This window comes from Phyllostomus discolor, chromosome 8, assembly GCF_004126475.2.
Source record: "Phyllostomus discolor isolate MPI-MPIP mPhyDis1 chromosome 8, mPhyDis1.pri.v3, whole genome shotgun sequence".
Classification (NCBI taxonomy): Eukaryota; Metazoa; Chordata; class Mammalia; order Chiroptera; family Phyllostomidae; genus Phyllostomus; species Phyllostomus discolor.
The window spans coordinates 112,519,101-112,538,572 of record NC_040910.2 but is presented as its reverse complement, the minus strand read 5'-3'; the positions used below and the strand labels follow the sequence as shown (position 1 = coordinate 112,538,572).

The following is a 19,472-nucleotide window of genomic DNA, read 5'->3' as shown; positions in this document are numbered from 1 at the left end:
TCGGTGCCGTCTGCGGACAAGAGGACAAGAACAGTCACGGCGTGTCTGCCGCCCCCACGTCCTCGATGCAAAGGCACCGGCGTGTCACCAAAGCCAAACACCCCCAGGGCGGGGGGTCTAGGTTCCGGGTTCACACAGGGGCCGCTCCCCCACGTGGGCACCGCCCTGCAGCCCCGTCCTCAGGGACCCCGCCTTCGCCCAGGTCCTCAAGTCCCTCAACAAGACCTACCAGAACCTGAAGAGGAAGCCGGTCGCCGTGGACCTGGACCCCAAGGCCGTCACCTGCGACGAGCTCTTTGGCATCATCAACCCGGCCACCAGAGAGTGGAAGGACGGTAACGGAGGCGGCGGCCCCGGGGTGGGCTGCGTGGGGGTGCGGGGTCACCAGTGGGGTCACCAGCGGGCAGTGAGCGTGTGGGGAGACGTCTCCGTGCCCGGCAGGCCCCCAGGGATGCAGGTCTGGGGGACCCCCACACTCGATGCATGATGACGGTCCTCAGGGATAGCCGCGAGGCTGAGGTTGGGCCAGGCACGGTCCCAGGGGAGGGTGGGTCCCGAAGCGCTGGGCCAGCACCACGGCTGCCTGTGGGGGCTCCTGCCCTCACCCCTCACAGCTGCCAGGCGGCCCCCCAGCCCCCACCTCCTCTCTGCCCCTCACCCAGTTTCTCTGTGTGACTCAATCCCCCCGTCCTATTTTGTGCGTGTCTCGTGCTTCTCCCCAACCGGGACCCACTCCCAGGGGTGGGCAGAGCTCCCACTGAGCCCAAGGCCCTGCTGCGAGCCTGGCACTCGGAGCACTCGGCACACCTCGGATGAGGAGTGAGTGAGTGAGTGAGTGAATGAGTGCATGAGTGAACAAGTGAATGAGTGAGTGAATGCATGAGTGAATCAGTGAGTGAGTGAATGAGTGAGTGAATACATGAGTGAGTGAATGCATGAATGAGTGAAAGTGAATGAATCAATGAATGCATGCATGAGTAATTGAGTGAGTGAATGAGTGCATGAATGAGTGAGTAAGGAATGAGTGAGTGAATGACTGAATAGTGCATGAGTGAGTGAGTGAATGAATTAGTGAGTGAATTAGTGAATGAATGTATGAGTGACTGAATGAGTGCATGAATGAGTGAACTCGTGAGTAAGTGGATGACTGAATGGATGCATGAGTGAGTGAGTGAATGAGTGAGTGGATGACTGAGTGCATGAGTGAGTGAGGGAGTGAATGAATGCATGAGTGAGAGTGAGTGAACAAGTGAATGAGTGAATGCATGCATGAGTGAGTGAAGGAATGAGTGAGTGAATACATGAGTGAATGAGTGAATGCATGAGTGAGTGAGTGAATGCATGAATGAGTGAATGAATGAGTGAATGCATGCATGAGTAATTGAGTGAGTGAATGAGTGAATGACTGAATAGTACATGAGTGAGTGAGTGAATGAGTGAGTGAGTGAGTGAATGAGTGAGTGAGTGAGTGAGTGCATGAGTGAGTGAGTGCATGAGTGAATGAACGAGTGAATGAATGAGTGAGGAGTGCAGAGCAGGGGCCTGGGGCTCCACAGAGGGTGGCTGAACCTTGAGGAAAGGAACCAGACCAGAGAGGGCCGCGGCGGGTCAGCCCAGAGGAGGGCCTGAGGCTCAGGGGTAAAGGAGGGTCCCCAGGGTTGAGAAGATGGGCAGGAAATAAGCTCAGCCATGCCCTCTCTGAGGCCCTCCACTGCCCTTTGAAGCAGGGCACAGGCCACCTGCAGGAGAAGGAGGCAAGGATTAGGCCCGCTGGGGACTGGAGGGGCAGGGTGGGCTCAGCCCCTGTGGCCCCCGCCCACACTGGCCCCGCTCACACCAGCCCCGCTCACACCTGTGCACACACCAGCCCTGCTCACACCTGCACACACTAGCCCCGCTCACACCGGCCCCGCCCGCGCACAGGCCTGTTCTCCACCATAATGCGGGACCTGGCCAACATCACTCACGACGGCCCCAAGTGGATCGTCCTGGACGGGGACATTGACCCCATGTGGATAGAATCTCTCAACACCGTCATGGACGACAACAAGGTTCGAGGGGACCCGGGTTGCACAACGGACCCCCCAGAGCCACAGGAACTGCGGCACATGGACAGCGTCCCCCTCGCAACCTGCGGCGCATGGCGGCCAGAACCCGCCGCAGGCTGGGGCTGGGGGTGCCATCTGCCTGGAGCTCCACACAGAGAGTTGCGAACGAGGGAGGGTCCCCTGTTATGGAGGTGTCCTCCCCGGACCCAGTGCCCCATGCACCCCGTCATTGTCACTTTTTGGCAACAGGTGGGTGGAGGGTGCAGACAGGGAAACACTGTGGTCCGGTCCCACCTGACCCAGTGTGGGAAGGATAGCTCATACCTCGGGAGGAAGAATTTTCTAGCAGCAGCTTAAGAAAATCTCAGGCCCTGGCTGGCGTAGCTCAGTGGATTGAGTGCGGGCTGCGAACCAAAGTGTCGCAGATTCGATTCCCAGTCAGGGCACAGGCCTGGGTTGCGGGCCATGACCCCCAGCAATTGCACATGGATGTTTTTCTCTCTCTCTCTTCCTCCCTCCCTTCCTTCTCTAAAAATAAATAAATAAAATCTTTAAAAAAAGAAAATGAATCTGTCGGGTGGAGGAGGGAACTCCAGAATTCCGGGGGATGGGAGGCCGGTCAGTGAAAATTTAATACAATAGAGAGGCCCACAGGGCACCCAGACACCCCCACCCCACAGCCTCACACTGTCCTGGGTGGGGCCGGCGCCAAGGACGCTGAGAAACGCTAGGTTAGGGGCGCTGTCAGTGGAGGGGGGGCGCGGTGCGGGGGTCTCCTGCTGCCCCCTCCTGGTTCTGAGATGCGTCCCTGCGGTGCACCGCCGGGATGATGGCGTGCGAGCTGCTGAAAGCCCACGGGCCTCACCCGCCCCAGGTCCTCACCCTGGCCAGCAACGAGCGCATCCCGCTGAACCGCACCATGAGGCTGGTGTTCGAGATCAGCCACCTGCGGACGGCCACCCCGGCCACGGTCTCCAGGGCCGGGATCCTCTACATCAACCCCACGGACCTGGGGTGGAACCCGTGAGTGGGGCGGTAGTCCTCCCGCAGCAGACCGGGGCTCAGGCATGCTGTGGGGGGGGGGGGGGGGGGGGGCTGCCCGGCGCCGCAGGTCTGCGGGTGGGAGGGAGCAGGAGCCCTGGAGTCTTGCCCCAGCCCTGTTTTCGGGTCTTCCTGCGCTCTGCATCGCCAGGCAAGAGTTCGGGAATCCCATGGGGGCGCCCAGAGGTGCTCACCACGCGGAGGGCCGCTGGGCGGAGCCAGCGCAGGGGGCGGTCCTCGCCTGGCAGCGCCCCCATCTCCCCCAGGGTGGTGAGCAGCTGGATCGAGAGGCGCAAGGTGCAGTCGGAAAAGGCCAACCTGATGATCCTCTTCGACAAGTACCTGCCGCTGTGCCTGGACAAGCTGCGCTTCGGCTTCAAGAGGATCACGCCCGTGCCCGAGGTCACGGTCATCCAGACCATCCTGTACCTGCTCGAGTGCCTCCTCACGGAGAAGAACACGCCGCCGGACTCCCCCAAGGAGCTGTACGAGCTCTACTTCGTGTTCGCCTGCTTCTGGGCCTTCGGGGGCGCCATGTTCCAGGACCAGGTGGGCGCCGCCCCGCGCCGGCCCGGCCGCACGGCCCAGGTCCCTCCGCGGCCCTCTCACCGCTGCGTCTTCTCACAGCTCATAGACTACCGCGTCGAGTTCAGCAAGTGGTGGGTGAACGAGTTCAAGACCATCAAGTTCCCCTCGCAGGGCACAGTCTTCGACTACTACTTGGACCCTGACTCGAAAAAGTTCCTGCCCTGGACGGAGAAAGTGCCCGCCTTTGAGCTGGACCCCGACGCCCCGCTGCAGGTGGCCGCCCCCGCCCCCGAGGGGGAGGCAGGTCCCTGGCGATGTGGGGGCCGGACCCAGCGCCCGGCCGCGGGGGTGGGGAACGGGACGTCCGGGTGCAGGTGGCTTCACGCAACAGGGCCTTTTAAGTGAGACTGGGGCCTCAACGGGACGCTCGGGTGTGCAAGTGGCCAGAGGTGGCGAAGGGAGGCTCAGGTGTGCCTGAGGGTCGCCGCTCCTCCCATCCCCCCAGGCTTCTCTGGTGCACACCACGGAGACCATCCGCATCCGCTTCTTCATGGACCTGCTCATGGCGAAGTCCAGGCCGGTGATGCTGGTGGGCAACGCGGGGACGGGCAAGTCCGTGCTGATGGGGGACAAGCTGGAGAGCCTGAACACCGACGACTACCTGGTGCAGGCCGTGCCCTTCAACTTCTACACGACCTCGGCCATGCTGCAGGGTGCGCCGGGCTGCGGGGGGCGGGGCCAGGAGCGGGGGTGTGGGGCGGGGTCACGGGCCGGGGCGGGGCCTCGCAGCCCAGCCTGGGCCCACCAACCACACGGCTGCGCCCCGCCCCCCACCAGACACACACATTCCTCTTCCTCTCCCCCCACAGACCCAGGGACTTGCCACTGCTTCTTGGTTTCCCCACCCCCACCCGCTGGCCTCCACCCCCAGAGTGGGGGGCACAGCAGGGAGCCAGGACCCCTTTGCCCAGTGCCCCCAGGCAGCTCCCACAGGGCGCTCCGTCGCAGCTGGTCTGAGGGGCCCCGAGGCTGACGGGGCACAAGGTCTCTACAGCCCCCCGCCCACCCATGAGGTCCACCCCTCCCCCTTCGCCTGGGGGTGGACGGCCCCTCCGGGGCCCACTCCCCGGCCCCAGCATCCAGCGCTGGGGACTCTGGGCCTGCAGGGCCTCCTGCGGGACCTGCGGCTCACTAGTGCCCTTCCCCAGGGGTCCTGGAGAAGCCCCTGGAGAAGAAATCGGGGAGAAACTACGGGCCGCCGGGCACGAAGAAGCTGATCTACTTCATTGACGACATGAACATGCCCGAGGTGGACAAGTACGGGACTGTGGCCCCGCACACGCTCATCCGGCAGCACATGGACCACGGGCACTGGTAGGGAGGGCTGCTGGGGGCGGGGCCGAGACGGGCGGGGCTTCTGGGGGCGGGGCTTCTCGGGCAGGGGCAGTGGTGGGCGGGGCCACAGGGAGATGTGGAATGGGGCAGGGCTGGGAGGACGGAGGTTTTTCCCTCTCCTGCCACGGGCTAGGCATGGCTGGGGTGGGGTGGGGTGGGGCGCGGGCTGGGGCGGGACCCCAACGCCGACCTCCCCGCTCAGGTACGACCGGCAGAAGCTGACGCTGAAGGACGTCCACAACTGCCAGTACGTGGCCTGCATGAATCCCACCTCCGGGTCCTTCACCATCGACCCCCGACTTCAGGTGGGTGGCGGCGGACGCACTCCGCAGCCGCCAGGGGGCGAGGGTCCCCTGGGAAAAGGAGAAGGCGAGCCTCGATGGGGAGGGGAGGGCTGCAGGCGGGCATTCTCCGGAGAACGCCGTAACGTTTCAGGACATTCCAGGGGCTGGGGGTGTCCGGAGGCAGGCAGCCGGGCCCTGGGACCCCACGGGGCCGGCAGATTTAGCAAATGCAAGAGCAGACGCCCTGTCCAATCCGGGTCTCGGATGAGCCAGAGATATCCGACCAGCAGGCGCATGTCCAGTGCAATAACCGGGACATGCTGAGAGGGTTATCCCTGCGCCCCAGCCCAGACAGAACCTCAGCTCCGGCTCCTCTAAGCAGACGGAGACCTGGAAAATAACCCCAGGCCTGGGCTCCGAGACACTTTCACCCCCGTCAAAATTTTCCCTGCGAGCATGAAGTACATTTGGTTGTCTCGGAAATGGTCAATATTTACGGGACCCTACCACAGACCAGGCATTCTGGCCATGCCCACAAGACAGTTGGGCGACGAGGACAGAACCTGCCCCCCGCCCCGGGAGGTGGCTGGACTGCAAGCTGGTCCCCCAGCAGCTGCCTGACGCGGGGTCGCGCTTGTTCCGGGCAGCGCCACTTCTGCGTGTTTGCCGTGAGCTTCCCGGGCCAGGAGGCCCTCATGACCATCTACAGCACCATCCTGTCCCAGCACCTGACCTACCGCTCGGCCCCCGCCGTGGTCCAGAGGATGAGCGGCCAGCTGGTGAACTCGGCCCTGGGTAAGCAGGGCCCCGCTCCCGCCAGGAAACCCTGCTGCCTTAAGGGGCTGGTGGTTGCTTCCTCTTTTCCCCTGGTTGACATTTTATCTACACTTCTCAGTCAGTATTTTTTAAATATTATGTTTATTTATTTTTAGAGAGGGAAGGGAGGGAGAAAGAGAGAGAGAAACATCAATGTGCGGTTGCTGGGGGTTATGGCCTGCAACCCAGGCATGTGCCCTGGCTGGGAATCGAACCTGCGATGCTTTGGTTCGCAGCCTGAGCTCCATCCACTGAGCTACGCCAGCCAGGGCTCAATCAATGTGTTTTAAGCGAGGCTGGGTTCAACAGGAGATGCGGTGCAATCCGGTCACTGGAGCGGGAGCAGCGGGTGGGAAGCCCAGTGGACACAGAGACGATTTGCAGTCATGGGGGGCAGCCAGGGTCCCCCTCTGCGCCTGTGCAGGCTCCTTCCGTACAGCGTCGCCGGCTCACAGTCCATTTGCTCTAGACCCCGCACCTGCAGCCGTGCCCTTCCCGGGGCCACGGAGAGTCCTCGAGGGTCACTGTCTTCTTCTCCCTTCACAGCCCTGCACCAGAAAGTCACGGTGACGTTTCTTCCGACGGCCATTAAGTTTCATTACATCTTCAACCTCAGGGACCTCTCCAATATTTTCCAGGTACCCGTGCGTTCCGCTGCACGCCGTGCCGCCTCCCGGCCCAGCGCCTGGCGCACAGGGGCTCTGCTCCTCCGCTGCTGTCAGGAGGGACGGCAAAGTGACCTGGGGACTGATGACAGTGGTGATGATGATGATGATGGTGCTTCTGGTGATGTGATGGTGACGGTGTTAGTGAGGGTGATGATGCAGTGATGGTGATGATGGTGGCCATGGTAGTGATGGTGATGATGGTGGCGATGGTGATGGTGGTGGTGATGGTGATGGTGGTAGTGATGGTGATGGTGGTAGTGATGGTGATGCAGTGATGGTGATGGTGTTAGTGATGATTATGGTAGTGATGGAGATGATGGTAGCTGTGGTGATGATGGTAGTGATGGTGATGATGCAGTGATGGAGATGGTGGTAGTGATGGAGATGGTGGTAGTGATGGAGATGGTGGTAGTGATGGTGATGGTGTTGATGATGGTGACGTTGTTAGTGATGGTGATGATGGTAGTGATGGTGATGGTGGTGGTGATGGTGATGGTGGTAGTGATGGTGATGGTGGTAGTGATGGTGGTGGTGATGGTGATGGTGGTAGTGATGGTGGTGGTGGTAGTGATGGTGACAGTGTTAGTGATGATGATGCAGTGATGGTGATGGTGTTAGTGATGATTATGGTAGTGATGGAGATGATGGTAGCTGTGGTGATGATGGTAGTGATGGTGATGATGCAGTGATGGAGATGGTGGTAGTGATGGAGATGGTGGTAGTGATGGAGATGGTGGTAGTGATGGTGATGGTGTTGATGATGGTGACATTGTTAGTGATGGTGATGATGGTAGCGATGGTGATGGTGGTGGTGATGGTGATGGTGTTAGTGATGGTGTTAGTGATGGTGTTAGTGATGGTGTTAGTGATGATGATGGCAGTGATGGTGATGATGGTGGCCATGGTGATGATGGTAGCTGTGGTGATAATGTTAGTGATGGAGATGATGGTAGTGATGGTGACGGTGTTAGTGATGGAGATGATGTAATAATGGTGACACCGTGATGGTGGTGGTGACGACGTGACGATGAGGGTCATGGGGGTGGTAGTGATGCTGTTGCCCCTCATTTACTGACCGTCCGGTCTGAGCCCGGCACTGGGTTTGGCCCCCACACCCGCTTTCTCCTCCGCACGACGTCAGTGCTCTCGCACCCCCGTGTGCCGGAAGGAGAGTCTGAAGCTCAGGGCGGCTAAGCCCCGCCCGTCTCCCCCCTTCCAGCGTCAGCTCAGACGGCTGCTCTCCAGGGCTCCTCCTCCTCCCCACGCCCTCTGTCGGCTGCCCCTGTGCACGTCTTTCGAGCACATCACGATGTGCAATTCACCTTGTTGTTTTGTTGGCCTGGCTGCCTCTCCCACTAACACGCACACTCCGTGAGGGCAGGGTCTGTCTTGCTGGCACTGTGCTCCCGGCGTCCCGGAGAGCCCTGGAAACAGCACACCCTCCATGAGCACCTGTTGACCTTGCTGGGGGCCCTTGGTCAGCGAGCGGCCGCGCTGGAGCCGGAGCCGGACCCGGACCCGGGCAGGCTGGCTGCAGAGCATGCTCGTCCCCCACCGCCCTGAGACCCCCCCCGAGATGAGCCTGTCTCGTCCCTTCCTCACCGTCCAGCCCACTAGCGGGTGAAGCCGTTAACCTTGTCTTGTGGGGAGGAATCCCCCACGTCTCCCTGGCCACAGACACACCCTCCAGCCTCGGGATTTGCGTGGTCTTGGCAACCGGCGGCTTTCCCGGTGGGGAAGACACTGCACCGGCAGCCGAGGGCTGGCTCCCTGGGGAAACACCCGCTGTCTGGTTTCGCCCACGCACAGCTCCAGGCCGGCTCCCCTCCTGCCGCAGCGGGAGGCGCTGACCCTCCTGTGTCCGGGAAGGGGGTCTTGTTCTCCACAGCAGAGGTCCTGAAGACCCCGATGGACCTGGTCCGCCTCTGGCTGCATGAGGCCGAGAGGGTGTACGGGGACAAGATGATCGATGAGAAAGACCAGGAGACCTTGCGCCGCGTCACCATCGCGTCCACCAAGAAGTTCTTTGACGTGAGTCCGGCCACCGGGTCCCTCTGGGGAGCCCGGAAAGTCCTCCAATGGGCAGCGAGCCCCGGGGCCCCTGAGAGCCTCGCCCCTCCTGGAAGAGCCCCTGGTGGGGACGGGAAGGACCACGTTGGGTCCCGCCGGAGCGACCCTGCCATGTGGGGGCGCACCTGAGCGAGGAGGAGTCGGCCCCTCAGCAGGTCAGGGTGTGACGACCTTCCGCATCCACTCGGGGTGGAGAAAGGCCCCGCTTGGGTGTCTGTGCTCTCGCTGCTGCGTCCTGGGTGTTCTTGGTGCCTTTGCTTTTTGTTTTTGTTTTCTTTGAAGTCATTTTTTTGGACTATCAGTTTCTTCCTCCTATACGGGCGATGGGCCATCCCGCCAGGGAGTGTTACCCAGCTGTCTGCCGGGCAGCCAGAAACAATGGTTTGGGCCCTGGACGCGTGGCCCCGCCTCCTGAGGCACCGTGGCAAGGTGCTAGGGCTGCAGCGTCCACGGCGCGTCCCCGGCGCGTCCACGGCGTGCAAACAGCGGGAGGCAAACGACAGGAGTCCCTTACGGCTTCTCCCCAGGATCTCAGTGAGGAGCTTTTATTTGCCAAACCCAACATCTTCAGCCACTTCGCCCAGGGCGTCGGCGATCCCAAGTACCTCCCGGTCACTGACAGCGCCCATCTGAACAAGCTGCTAGGGGAGGTCCTGGACAGCTACAACGAGGTCAACGCGGTCATGAACTTGGTGAGTGGGCGGCACCCCAGCGGACAGCGCGAACACCCCGCCTTGCGCTCCGGGGCTGCGCGACGGTGGCGAACGCCCCCTGCCGGGGGCCGGGCGCACTTCCGTGCCGGGGAAGGGAGCGCCCCCTGCAGGCGAGAGGCTGAGGCGCGCCCGCCCCCGCAGGTGCTGTTCGAAGACGCGGTGGCGCACATCTGCAGGATCAACCGCATCCTGGAGTCGCCCCGGGGGAACGCCCTGCTGGTGGGCGTGGGCGGCAGCGGCAAGCAGAGCCTCTCGCGCCTGGCCGCCTACATCAGCGCGCTGGAAGTCTTCCAGATCACCCTCAAGAAGGGCTACGGGGTCGCGGACCTCAAGGTGAGGGGGGGGTCAGGGGGCGGGGCCCCTCACACCCCGTTTCCAGAAGGTGGGCGGGCTGACCCTCTCCAGCGGGCTCCGCACCGTGGAAAGTAAAGGCCGGGGACGTTTCGGCCGGGGCCCAGGCCCTAAGGACAAAGGCAGGAGGACGCGTGGGTGCCGTTGCACGGTAGGTCGGAGTCTGTAAAATCCGTGCAGACCGGGGCTGCCCAGGGATCGCTGCGGCCCGCGTCACTGGGCGGGGCTCCCAGGTGGGGTGATTCGGCGCCGTCCCTAGCTTCTGCCTGCGCGCTCGCGATGCTGGCCGCTTTTGGAGCTCATGAAACACGAATGAGCGCAATCCCGTCTCCCAACCCCATGACACGCCGCTGAGGCCTGGCATCGATTTCTTCTTCCCGAAAACGCAGCTTGTTCAGAATGGGTTGTCACGCCGCCTCCGGTTAGAGCTGACGGTGGTTTGGCCGCGTTGTGTGGGCGTGTCTCTCTTGGCTTTGGTGCCGTGGCGGCTTCCGTGGGCCAGGACCACAGCCCCTCCCCACGGCACGGGCGGCTGTAGCAGGACGCCTCTGGGGCGCTGCACAGCTCGGAGCCCTGGATCTTGCAGGAAGTGGGGGGGATGTCTGCGAGCAGAGGGCCCCAGAAGGACGACATGGGCCTTCCGATTGTCATTGTGCCCAGTGGATTCTACTCTTTCTTTTTCTGTTTTTTTTTTTTAAGATTTTATTATTTATTTATTTTTAGAGAGAGGGGAAGGGAGGGAGAAAGAGAGGGAGAGAAACATCCATGTGTGGTCGCCTCTCACACGCCCCTGCCCTGGGGACCTGGCCTACAACCCAGGCATGTGCCCTGACTGGGAATCGAACAGGCGACCCTTTGGTTCACGGACCCGCACTCCCTCCACTGAGCCACACCAGCCAGGGCTGGGTTCTACTCTTTCTCTCTCTCAAGGGACCAGCCACCTGTATTACCACGTTCTCTCCACTGACGTTTCTCTTCGACCCGCCGCATCGTAGTGATTTGTTTTTCTGATGGTGTCCTGCGCATCTCGGTTCTTGCGTGGGTTTTGCTCCTGGTGCCTCATGTCAGGGACGGTCACGGGTGCTGGGTCTTAGCTATGCAATGTTTCCTGTCGGTCGGGGGCTGCGGCTGCTCCGGGCTCCGCCCCTCCCAGCTCATTCCCCCTGCGCCCTCGGCGGGTGGCTCTGCACCGTCCCCCATTTTCATTCCTAAAGCAGCTCCTGTGGGTTCAGAGGTCAGCACAGAAAGGGACTGGGGCGAAAGGCCCTCGCTTCCTTCCTGTCGGGGAAGCAGACTCCCGAGCCAACACAAGTTCATAAGACACATTGTTGTTCTGATAATAGAGTCCCAGGACGATATCAGCAGCGTGTGTGTGTGTTAGTGCTGGGACTGGGACGTGTGTGTCCTCCACCATGCCGGTGACGTGACAGCAGTGTGCGGGCCGGACCCTGAGCTTGTGGGTGCCCCTGGAGGACACAGAGGCAGCAGGGGAGGAGCTGGGACCCAACCCTGAGGGACATGTTGGTCCCAAGGACACGAGAAGCCAGCAAGATGTTTGAGCCGAGGGGACAAGACCTGGAGCACAGTGCAGGGCGGGTCGCCGACAGCAGGGAACGCCGAGGGGCTGGGAGCTGCAGGAGCAGGGCAGGGGGCCCTGGGGAGGGGCGGGGCGACCCTGGGGCAGGCCGGACGGCCGGGGAGAGGAGGGGACTGCATAGAGGGACTGCACAGGCCGGGGTGGGACAGACCCCCCGGGGGGTGCAGGGCGAGGGCCCTGGCCCGGAGTGGTGGTCCGCAGCGTCGGCAGAAGACCCACAGCAGAGAGGCGTGAAGGGAAGGCCAGCGAGGGCTCAGCTTCGAGATGGAGGAGTTGGCCCCAAGGTCAAGGCCACGGAGGTTCCAGGCAGGACAAGGGGCGCGGCTGCGGAAGGGCCCTGTGGTGGTGGCCCTAGCTGACTGCCCTGGGGCCCCCCGAGCAGAGAGGGGGAGCAAGAGACAGAGGTGCCGCGCACACTGGGTGCGGGAGGAGAAGCCGCCGCTGGGACCAGAGGAAAGGCCGTTTCTCACACTCGAAGCCCCTGGACTCCATTCCCGGGACCGGAGGGTCTGTCGTCACTCCCAGATCCGGCCGCTCGGGCCCGGACCCAGCAGCAGCCTCTCCGACCGGCGTCCCCAGCCTTGGTCAGTCCGACCAGACTTCGAGTCTGAACTGGGCGGACCTCTGCGGCTCTCCCGTCCGGCCGTCCCCAGGCACAGGGGCGAAGCAGCACCCTCCGCAGCTCCCGGGGGTGGCGGACGCGGGCTGCCGCCCGGGCCTACCCGGGCTGCCCCCCGCCCCAGCAGCCCCCTCCTCCCTGCTCCCCTGGATGACCAACCCGAGGCCCACACGTGCCATCAACTCCTGAAGTCGGGTGCAGGCCGGCAATCCTGGCGCGGCCGGCCTCCACCGAACGCGCTCCATGCGGCTGTGAGATGCAGGGGGTGGTCTGCTCCTCTCCCCCCGGGGCTGCGCGGAGCTCAGGGGGGTCCGGCTGCAGGTGGGGGGAGGGCGGGGCACGTCCGGGGCATGGCCTCTGCTCTCAGAGCTGAGAAAGAGGGAGCCCGAGGCTGGCTTGGACCCCAGCCAACCCCAGCTGCGGGACCTGGGCCGTGTCTCTCTGAGCAGGGAGACGTCAGCAGGGTGGGCTCCACGGGGCAGACCTGAGCCCTGGGGACGCCTGTAGTGGACATTTCTAAAGCCTTTGTAACGATTGCAGAGGCCCGCGGGTCTCACAGAAAAAAACAGGCAGCGTAGATAAGCGAACCGCCAACCCCACCTGAAGAGTCGCACACCTAACACACGGACGACACTCAAACTTTAAACGTCTGTCTACCACCTACACGCGTCCGTGGCGTGTGTCTCAGACCCGTGAGCCCCCCCGAGCCCACCGCTCTGTGATGCCCGAACCCTCTTCCCGGTGCCTGGGTGGGTGTTCCATTCCCTCCTTAAACCCCGCCATTGATGGGGAGGGGCCCATTCGTGTCGGGGGGCCTTGGAAAACCCTTCTCTCCAGCGTTCGGTCCCCCGATCCAAGCCTGTGGCGCACATGTTTTAGGGGGGTCCTTGGGGTCTCCATTTAAGGCGTGGGTCCCCCCTTTTCTGGGTGTGGTGAGACCCACGGAACCCTGGATTCACCGTCTGAACCGTTCAGCTCAGCGGCGTTAGGTGCCTTCACGTTGGTGCGCGGCCGCTCCGCCCCCCTCCCCCAGTCTCCAGAACGCTGCTGTCATCACCCCAAACCCACACTGTGTCCCTGAACCAACAGCTCCCCCCCACCCTCGCCGCCCCTGCACCCGGTGCCCACTGTCCTCTTCCTGTCTCTCTGGAGTGCCGTGTCGGTGCCCCGCACAGGTGGGACCGCGCAGCATCCGTCCTCCGGAGCCTGGCCAGTGCCACTCAGTGTCACGACCTCAAGGCCCACCCGAGGGTCACGATTCCCTTTGCTTCTAGGGCTGAGCTCCTCCCACCCCTTGGCGAGGCTGGCCCCCCCCCCCCGCCGTGCTTCCCCCTCGGGGTGCCCCCACGCACGGCTGCAGGGAACGGCGTCACTGCACCTCGGGGGTTCCCTGCCCACGGCTCCCCCCCACCCCCGTCCCCTCAGGGACCCTGCCCAGCTCTCACGCGGCGGAGCGGGCGCCCCTTCCCAGCGGGCCGTGGGGACGCCTCCGCGCGGGCGACACGGACCGACACGGACCGACACGGACCCCCCGCGTGTCTGCCCGGCGCAGGTGGACCTGAACGCGCAGTACATCAAGGCGGCCGTGAAGAACGTGGCGTCCGTGTTCCTGATGACGGACTCCCAGGTGGCCGAGGAGCAGTTCCTGGTGCTGATCAACGACCTGCTGGCCTCGGGCGAGATCCCGGGGCTGTTCGCGGAGGAGGAGGTGGAGAGCATCATCTCGTCCATGCGGCCACAGGTGAAGTCCCAGGGCATGGCCGACACGCGGGAGGCCTGCTGGAAGTTCTTCATCGAGAAGGTCCGCAGGCAGCTCAAGGTACGGCCCCCGTCTCCGTGGGGGGGCCCGGGGGACGGGCGCCCCGTGTCCAGTCTGGGTGCGGGCGGGGGCTGTCCCCCCAGCATGGGGAAACCCGTCAGGAGTGGACGGGCCGTGGGGCTGCCCGCTGGAAGGGGCCTCTAGCAGCATTTCACGGCCGAAAGAAGTGTTTTGCACACACACACACACGCAAACAGACGGCAAGTTCAAATAGACAAGTACACCTTGGCCTTCCCTCTCCCCTCTGAGGGGACGGAGGCAGAACTAGGCTGGGGCTCCCGTGAAGAGGCAGACCCTGGTCCTGCAAGAGGGCCGGCCCCCTGGGCCTTCTGCAGCTCGGGTCCCAGGAGCCCCAGCCTGTGTGTGCACCGGCCACGGCCCCCTGGGGCCTGGAGGGGGCTGCGAGTCTCCCGGGGCCGGGGGGACCAGACCCGCTCACAGGAGTGTGTTCCTCCCTAGTGTCAGGCCTCCTCCGCCCAGCGTGGATGCCCATCCCCCGTCCGCCCTTCACCCCGACTCTTCCGCCCCCTTGGAGAGCAGCGTCACTCTGGGGGGGGCGCCTAGGGCCGACCTCTGCACCCCGACACCCCTGGGGAGGGTCGGGGCGTCCGCCGAGCGCGGCCTGCTGGGCTGCCATGGCCGCGCGTTCGACCCGGGGGCCCCCTCCGTGCCCCACTCGCAGGTGATCCTGTGCTTCTCCCCCGTGGGCTCTGTCCTGCGAGTCCGGGCGAGGAAGTTCCCTGCTGTGGTCAACTGCACGGCCATCGACTGGTTCCACGAGTGGCCGCAAGACGCCCTGGTGTCTGTCAGCGCCCGCTTTCTGGAGGAGACGGAGGGGATCCAGGTGAGTCGCTGGGCCACGGCTCCCCCCTGCCCCGGCTGTGCCAGCCGCGGCGGGCGGGGGCAGGGGGGCGCCGGAGACAGGGCCCGGGCTGGGGCGAGGCAGGTGAGGTGCTCGCCTCGGCCACAAGGTGACCGAGACGGGTGGAGGTGTCATGCAGGATTGTCTAAGGTCCACGTCGAGGCCAAAAGACTCACAGCAAAGGAACCCGTACCCCAGGAGGGGGCTGCTGTTTGTGGGGGTCTCGGCCCCGCACTGCTGGGCAGGGAGGGTTGTTTCTGCGAGCTCGGGGGTCCGGCCTTGTGGCCGCGCCCCACAAGGCGGGGTCAGGAGGGTCGGCACCGACCTGCCGTCAGATTGGGCAACTCGGGCTTTCCGCCCAGCCCCCGCCTGGAGCGGCTGCCCCTCCCCCGCCCCCCGTGTGCACTGTGATGAGTGACACCCAGTCCTCTTGCCTCGGCCCGGCACGGCCCAGCCTCCCCGGGCCTGGCCGTCTCCAGGGCAGGACAAGGGTGAGGGCGGCGGGAGCCTGCCCTCCTTTCCTCCCACGGCGTCTTTCCCGGCCGAGAGGCGGCGCCCGCGCCCGCCCCTGGGGCTCGCTGCCGGCCCAGCCGGCCTCTGCACCCTCGCGCTCCGTCGTCCCGTTCCGTTCTGCCCGCAGATCTGGCTGCGTCGCGGGATAAACCGAACCCGGGATTAGCCTTTTCCCAAGTTCCTACAGCGGGGTGGGGTCCCCAGCTGGCCATCTCGGGAGCGGTCCCTTGCGGGACGGGCCGTACCCAGGGGGACACCGCGGTCACGGCGTTTCGCCCGGGGCATGGAGGCGGGCGTCCGGCCCCAGGACGAGCCTGCTGGGATCGGGGTGTGGCCCCGCCGCCGGCACCAGCGAAGGCTGCCGGCTAGATGCCGGAGAAACGTGTGCCGGACACATTCACGCCTTAACCTGCAGGAGAACCCGTGTTCCTCGGCTGGCTCCCGGGGCAGCGAAGCTCCCAGGGCCGGTCTCTGGGCGGGCGGGGTGGGCCCGGGCAGTGGGGGACGAAACTGTGGTGTGGGTGGCGGACAGAGGGGGCTGGTCAGAGGGTCACCACCAGCCCGGGGCCCAGCAGAGGACAGGCACCGTGGGAGCCTGCTGGGCGGCCCGGGTTCCTCCAAGCTTCACCAGGGGCACAGGGACGCGTGTGAGTGTGACGCTCACTGAGAGACAGTGACGGTGACCAGCTCTGCTGCCCCCTGCGACCTGGCTGTGTCGCGCCTCACGGGACAGGGAACCTCAGAGAGGGAGAGGGGGGAGCCGTGCCTCTCGGCTTCCCGGAGGCCGGCAGCCTCCCGGTCACCGGGCCCCTCCTCGGGGCTGGGGGGCGGCACGCCTGGCGGCGCACGGGCCACAAAGCGTTGCAACCCGGGTCGCCTCTGCAGCCGGAGGTCAAGGCCTCCATCAGCCTGTTCATGGCCTACGTGCACACCACGGTCAACGAGATGTCCAAGGTGTACCTGGCCACCGAGAGGCGCTACAACTACACCACACCCAAAACCTTCCTGGAGCAGATCAAGCTCTACCAGAACCTGCTGGCCCGGAAGAGGATGGAGCTGGTGGCCAAGATCGAGAGGCTGGAGAACGGGCTGATGAAGCTGCAGAGCACGGCCTCCCAGGTGGGGGGGCCGGGAGGGCGGGAGCGGGGGGGGGGGGGGGGGGGGGGGAGGCCAGCCCAGCAGGCTGCGTCCTTTTCCCTCAGGTGCCTTTCAGACCCCCTGGGGGCAGCATCCACAGGGGGGTGGGGGCGGGCAGAGCCTGCAGCTGCTGAGCGGCCTCCCTGGGGTAGAAACGAGCAGGAGGCAGGAGGGCGCTCCACCAGCCGCCGTTTCCCAGCCCACCCTCCCGCCACTCCCCGGGGAGCGTCTGTTCCTGGCTTCTGGCTCCCTCTCTGGGCCACCTCCCCAGAACCCCCGGCACCCTGACACTGCTGACGTTTTTAAATCGGGGGACCTTGGATGTCAGCTCACTAAGAATGTGTCTTATCCTCGAGACCCTGTGTACACAGCTGGTGCTCAATAAGTACCTCCCTGAGAGAAACCGCAAAGGTGCCTCCAAGTGTGTCCCGGGGAGCTCTGCGGAGCCCCGGGGCCGCCCTGGCCCGAGGCCCGTCCGGAGGGCAGGCAGCGCGCGTGGGCCGGGCCCCACTCGCCCACCCTCTGGTGTCTCCCCCCCAAGGTGGACGACCTCAAGGCCAAGCTGGCCATCCAGGAGGCCGAGCTGAAGCAGAAGAACGAGAACGCGGACAAGCTGATCCACGTGGTGGGCGTGGAGACGGAGAAGGTCAGCAAGGAGAAGGCCATCGCCGACGAGGAGGAGATCAAGGTGGAGGTCATCAACAAGGTGGGTGGCCAGTCTGCACGCCCGGGCCTTCCCGGGAGGCCCCGGGGGAGGCTGAGAGGGCCCCCCACCCAGGGGACTGCCCCCCACCCCCGGGGGGAGGGCACGTCGCCAGGGGCAGGGCCTCCAGCTCAGAAGAGGCCTGTCTGTCAGAGAAATGTCCTCCTGAAGCCACGCCCCTCCGAGTGCAGTCCCCAGGCCGGGTGGCAGCGTGGCCGGGAGCCAATAAGTGCAGGTCCTTGGATCCCAGATCCCGGCCCCGCTGGGTTGAATCGGGTCTGCGTCCTAACCAGACGCTGCCGGCGACCCCTGGGCACGGCTGGGTTTGGGGACACCGCCCCCGCAGCCCTGGCCCTCGGACTTGCTGCCCCGGAGCCCCCCAAGGTCTCGCTGTCGCTGGCGGGGTGGGCTCCCAGCAGGAGCTCCCTGTCCCTGCTGGTCCGGTGTCACGCCCCCGCCCCCCTGCATGGCTGTGGGCCACCCATCCCGTGTCTGCAGAGCGTTGGATCTCGGGCGGCCCAGAAGCCGTCCGCTGTCTCTTGAGAGGGAGGCAGATGAGGAAACTGAGGCCCAAGGACAGAACTAGCAGGTGGTGCGGTCAGACTCTGGGCCGGGACCCTCATCCGACAGCCTGAGCTCTGTGACCCGCCCCCCGCCCTCGGGGCACCCACCTGTCTGCGGCCCCCAAGTCCAGAAACAGCCCCCGGGAAGCTCCCGGGAAGGAGGCCGGTGCTTCCCGCGCAGCCGGCCAGCGGAGTGCTTTCCAGATGTGTCCCTCAGTGACGCTCGCGCCGTCCCCGAGGCAGATGTGGGACGGGATTCCCCGGGAGGCTCTTGGCCCCGCCTGGGACTCACCCTCAGGGCTCCGCAAAGCCCCAGAAATGCTACACACACACACACACACACACACACACACACACACACCCCGGCTCCTCATCCTCATCGCCCTCTGGTGTCAGGCAGGTGCCGCTTCTTGTTGGCAGACACCAGGCTTCCACGGGCCTGTCTGCCCGGCACCCAAAGGCTCGGAGGGACTCCTCCTGACCCACAGGGCAAAGGAATGCGTGCTTCAGGGAACGGGCGTGTGCGCGAATGGAGGAAGGAAGGAATTCGTGCGGGACCGGAGGCGCCCTCACTCTCCCCAGGGGAGGGGGAGCTGCGTCCCTGAACTGTCCCAGGGGCAGCACGGCCTCACGGTCTCCAGGCTGCTCTGCAGGCTCCCCTGCAGCCCGGGGGCTGGGGCCGGCGGAAGGGTCAGCTCCCAGCCCCGACCCCCGTCCGCCGCGGCAGGCTCATGGCCCTGAGTGTGGAGGGGCCGGGACCACGCAGGCAGGGGGGAGAGGGGCGCACGCACTCCAGGCGGTGACTGGCGCTCCGTGAGCAGGAAGGGGGCACTCGGAGGGGGGGCTCCCCGCCTCCCCGCCCCCCTGGATCCCTGCGCACTCCCCCCACACTCCGCCACCCAGGCAGACCGCCCGCGCTGACCCTTCCCACCTGGCTCCCTCCCAGAACGTCACTGAGAAGCAAAAGGCTTGCGAGACGGACCTGGCCAAGGCCGAGCCGGCCCTGCTGGCCGCGCAGGAAGCGCTGGACACCCTGAACAAGGTCAGCGGAGAGCGAGAAAGGAACGGGGGCCCTGGCCGTGGGTCCGGGGCGGGGCGTGTCCACGGCAGGTTCCCTGGGACCGTCCCCGGGGCGCCCGGGGCCCCCTCCCAGGTCACGGGCCGGTCGTGTCGGTCGTCTGCAGAACAACCTGACAGAGCTGAAGTCCTTCGGGTCGCCCCCGGACGCCGTGGTCAACGTCACGGCCGCCGTCATGATCCTGACCGCCCCGGGGGGCAAGATCCCCAAGGACAAGAGCTGGAAGGCCGCGAAGATGATGATGGGCAAGGTGGACACGTTCCTGGACTCCCTGAAGAAGTTCGACAAGGAGCACATCCCCGAGGCCTGCCTGAAGGCGTTCAAGTGAGTGTCCTTGGTCGCCGTGGGTGGCGCCGCGGTGCCATCCTCAGTCCCCCCGGGGGCCACGTCCAGGCGCCGTCAGGCCCCGGAGTCTCCCCCCCACCCCCCACCCCCGCTTGCCAGGGGAGGGCAGGGGCCTGCGCTGCAGAGCAGGTAGCCGCCCCGCCTGGCTGCCCCTGTAAGCGCACCTCACCCGGAGGGGACACACTCACCCAGCCGGCAGTGCCACCCCTGGGTGGGGGACTGGGACGAGCGTGCGGGGGGACTCCCACGCACCCACATTTCACCCGTAGATCCCAGTGCACTAGCACTGGCGAGGCCCTGCGCCCGGGAGCACTGCACACGC

General features: G+C 64.9%; 1 protein-coding gene across 1 annotated transcript in view; it reads left to right on the top strand.

Moving 5' to 3' along the window:
* The window catches only part of DNAH17 (dynein axonemal heavy chain 17), an 89,674-nt gene that overhangs the window by 41,764 nt on the left and 28,438 nt on the right, over positions 1-19,472 (top strand). The window contains 19 exon segments of the mRNA XM_028520107.2: positions 203-335; positions 1,924-2,051; positions 2,923-3,071; positions 3,356-3,638; positions 3,717-3,890; positions 4,123-4,330; positions 4,826-4,991; positions 5,215-5,317; positions 5,944-6,091; positions 6,659-6,750; positions 8,650-8,811; positions 9,378-9,542; positions 9,705-9,896; positions 13,683-13,949; positions 14,632-14,793; positions 16,210-16,443; positions 17,003-17,167; positions 18,674-18,769; positions 18,912-19,129. Of these exon segments, the coding sequence (XP_028375908.1) occupies positions 203-335; positions 1,924-2,051; positions 2,923-3,071; positions 3,356-3,638; positions 3,717-3,890; positions 4,123-4,330; positions 4,826-4,991; positions 5,215-5,317; positions 5,944-6,091; positions 6,659-6,750; positions 8,650-8,811; positions 9,378-9,542; positions 9,705-9,896; positions 13,683-13,949; positions 14,632-14,793; positions 16,210-16,443; positions 17,003-17,167; positions 18,674-18,769; positions 18,912-19,129 (3,245 nt within the window).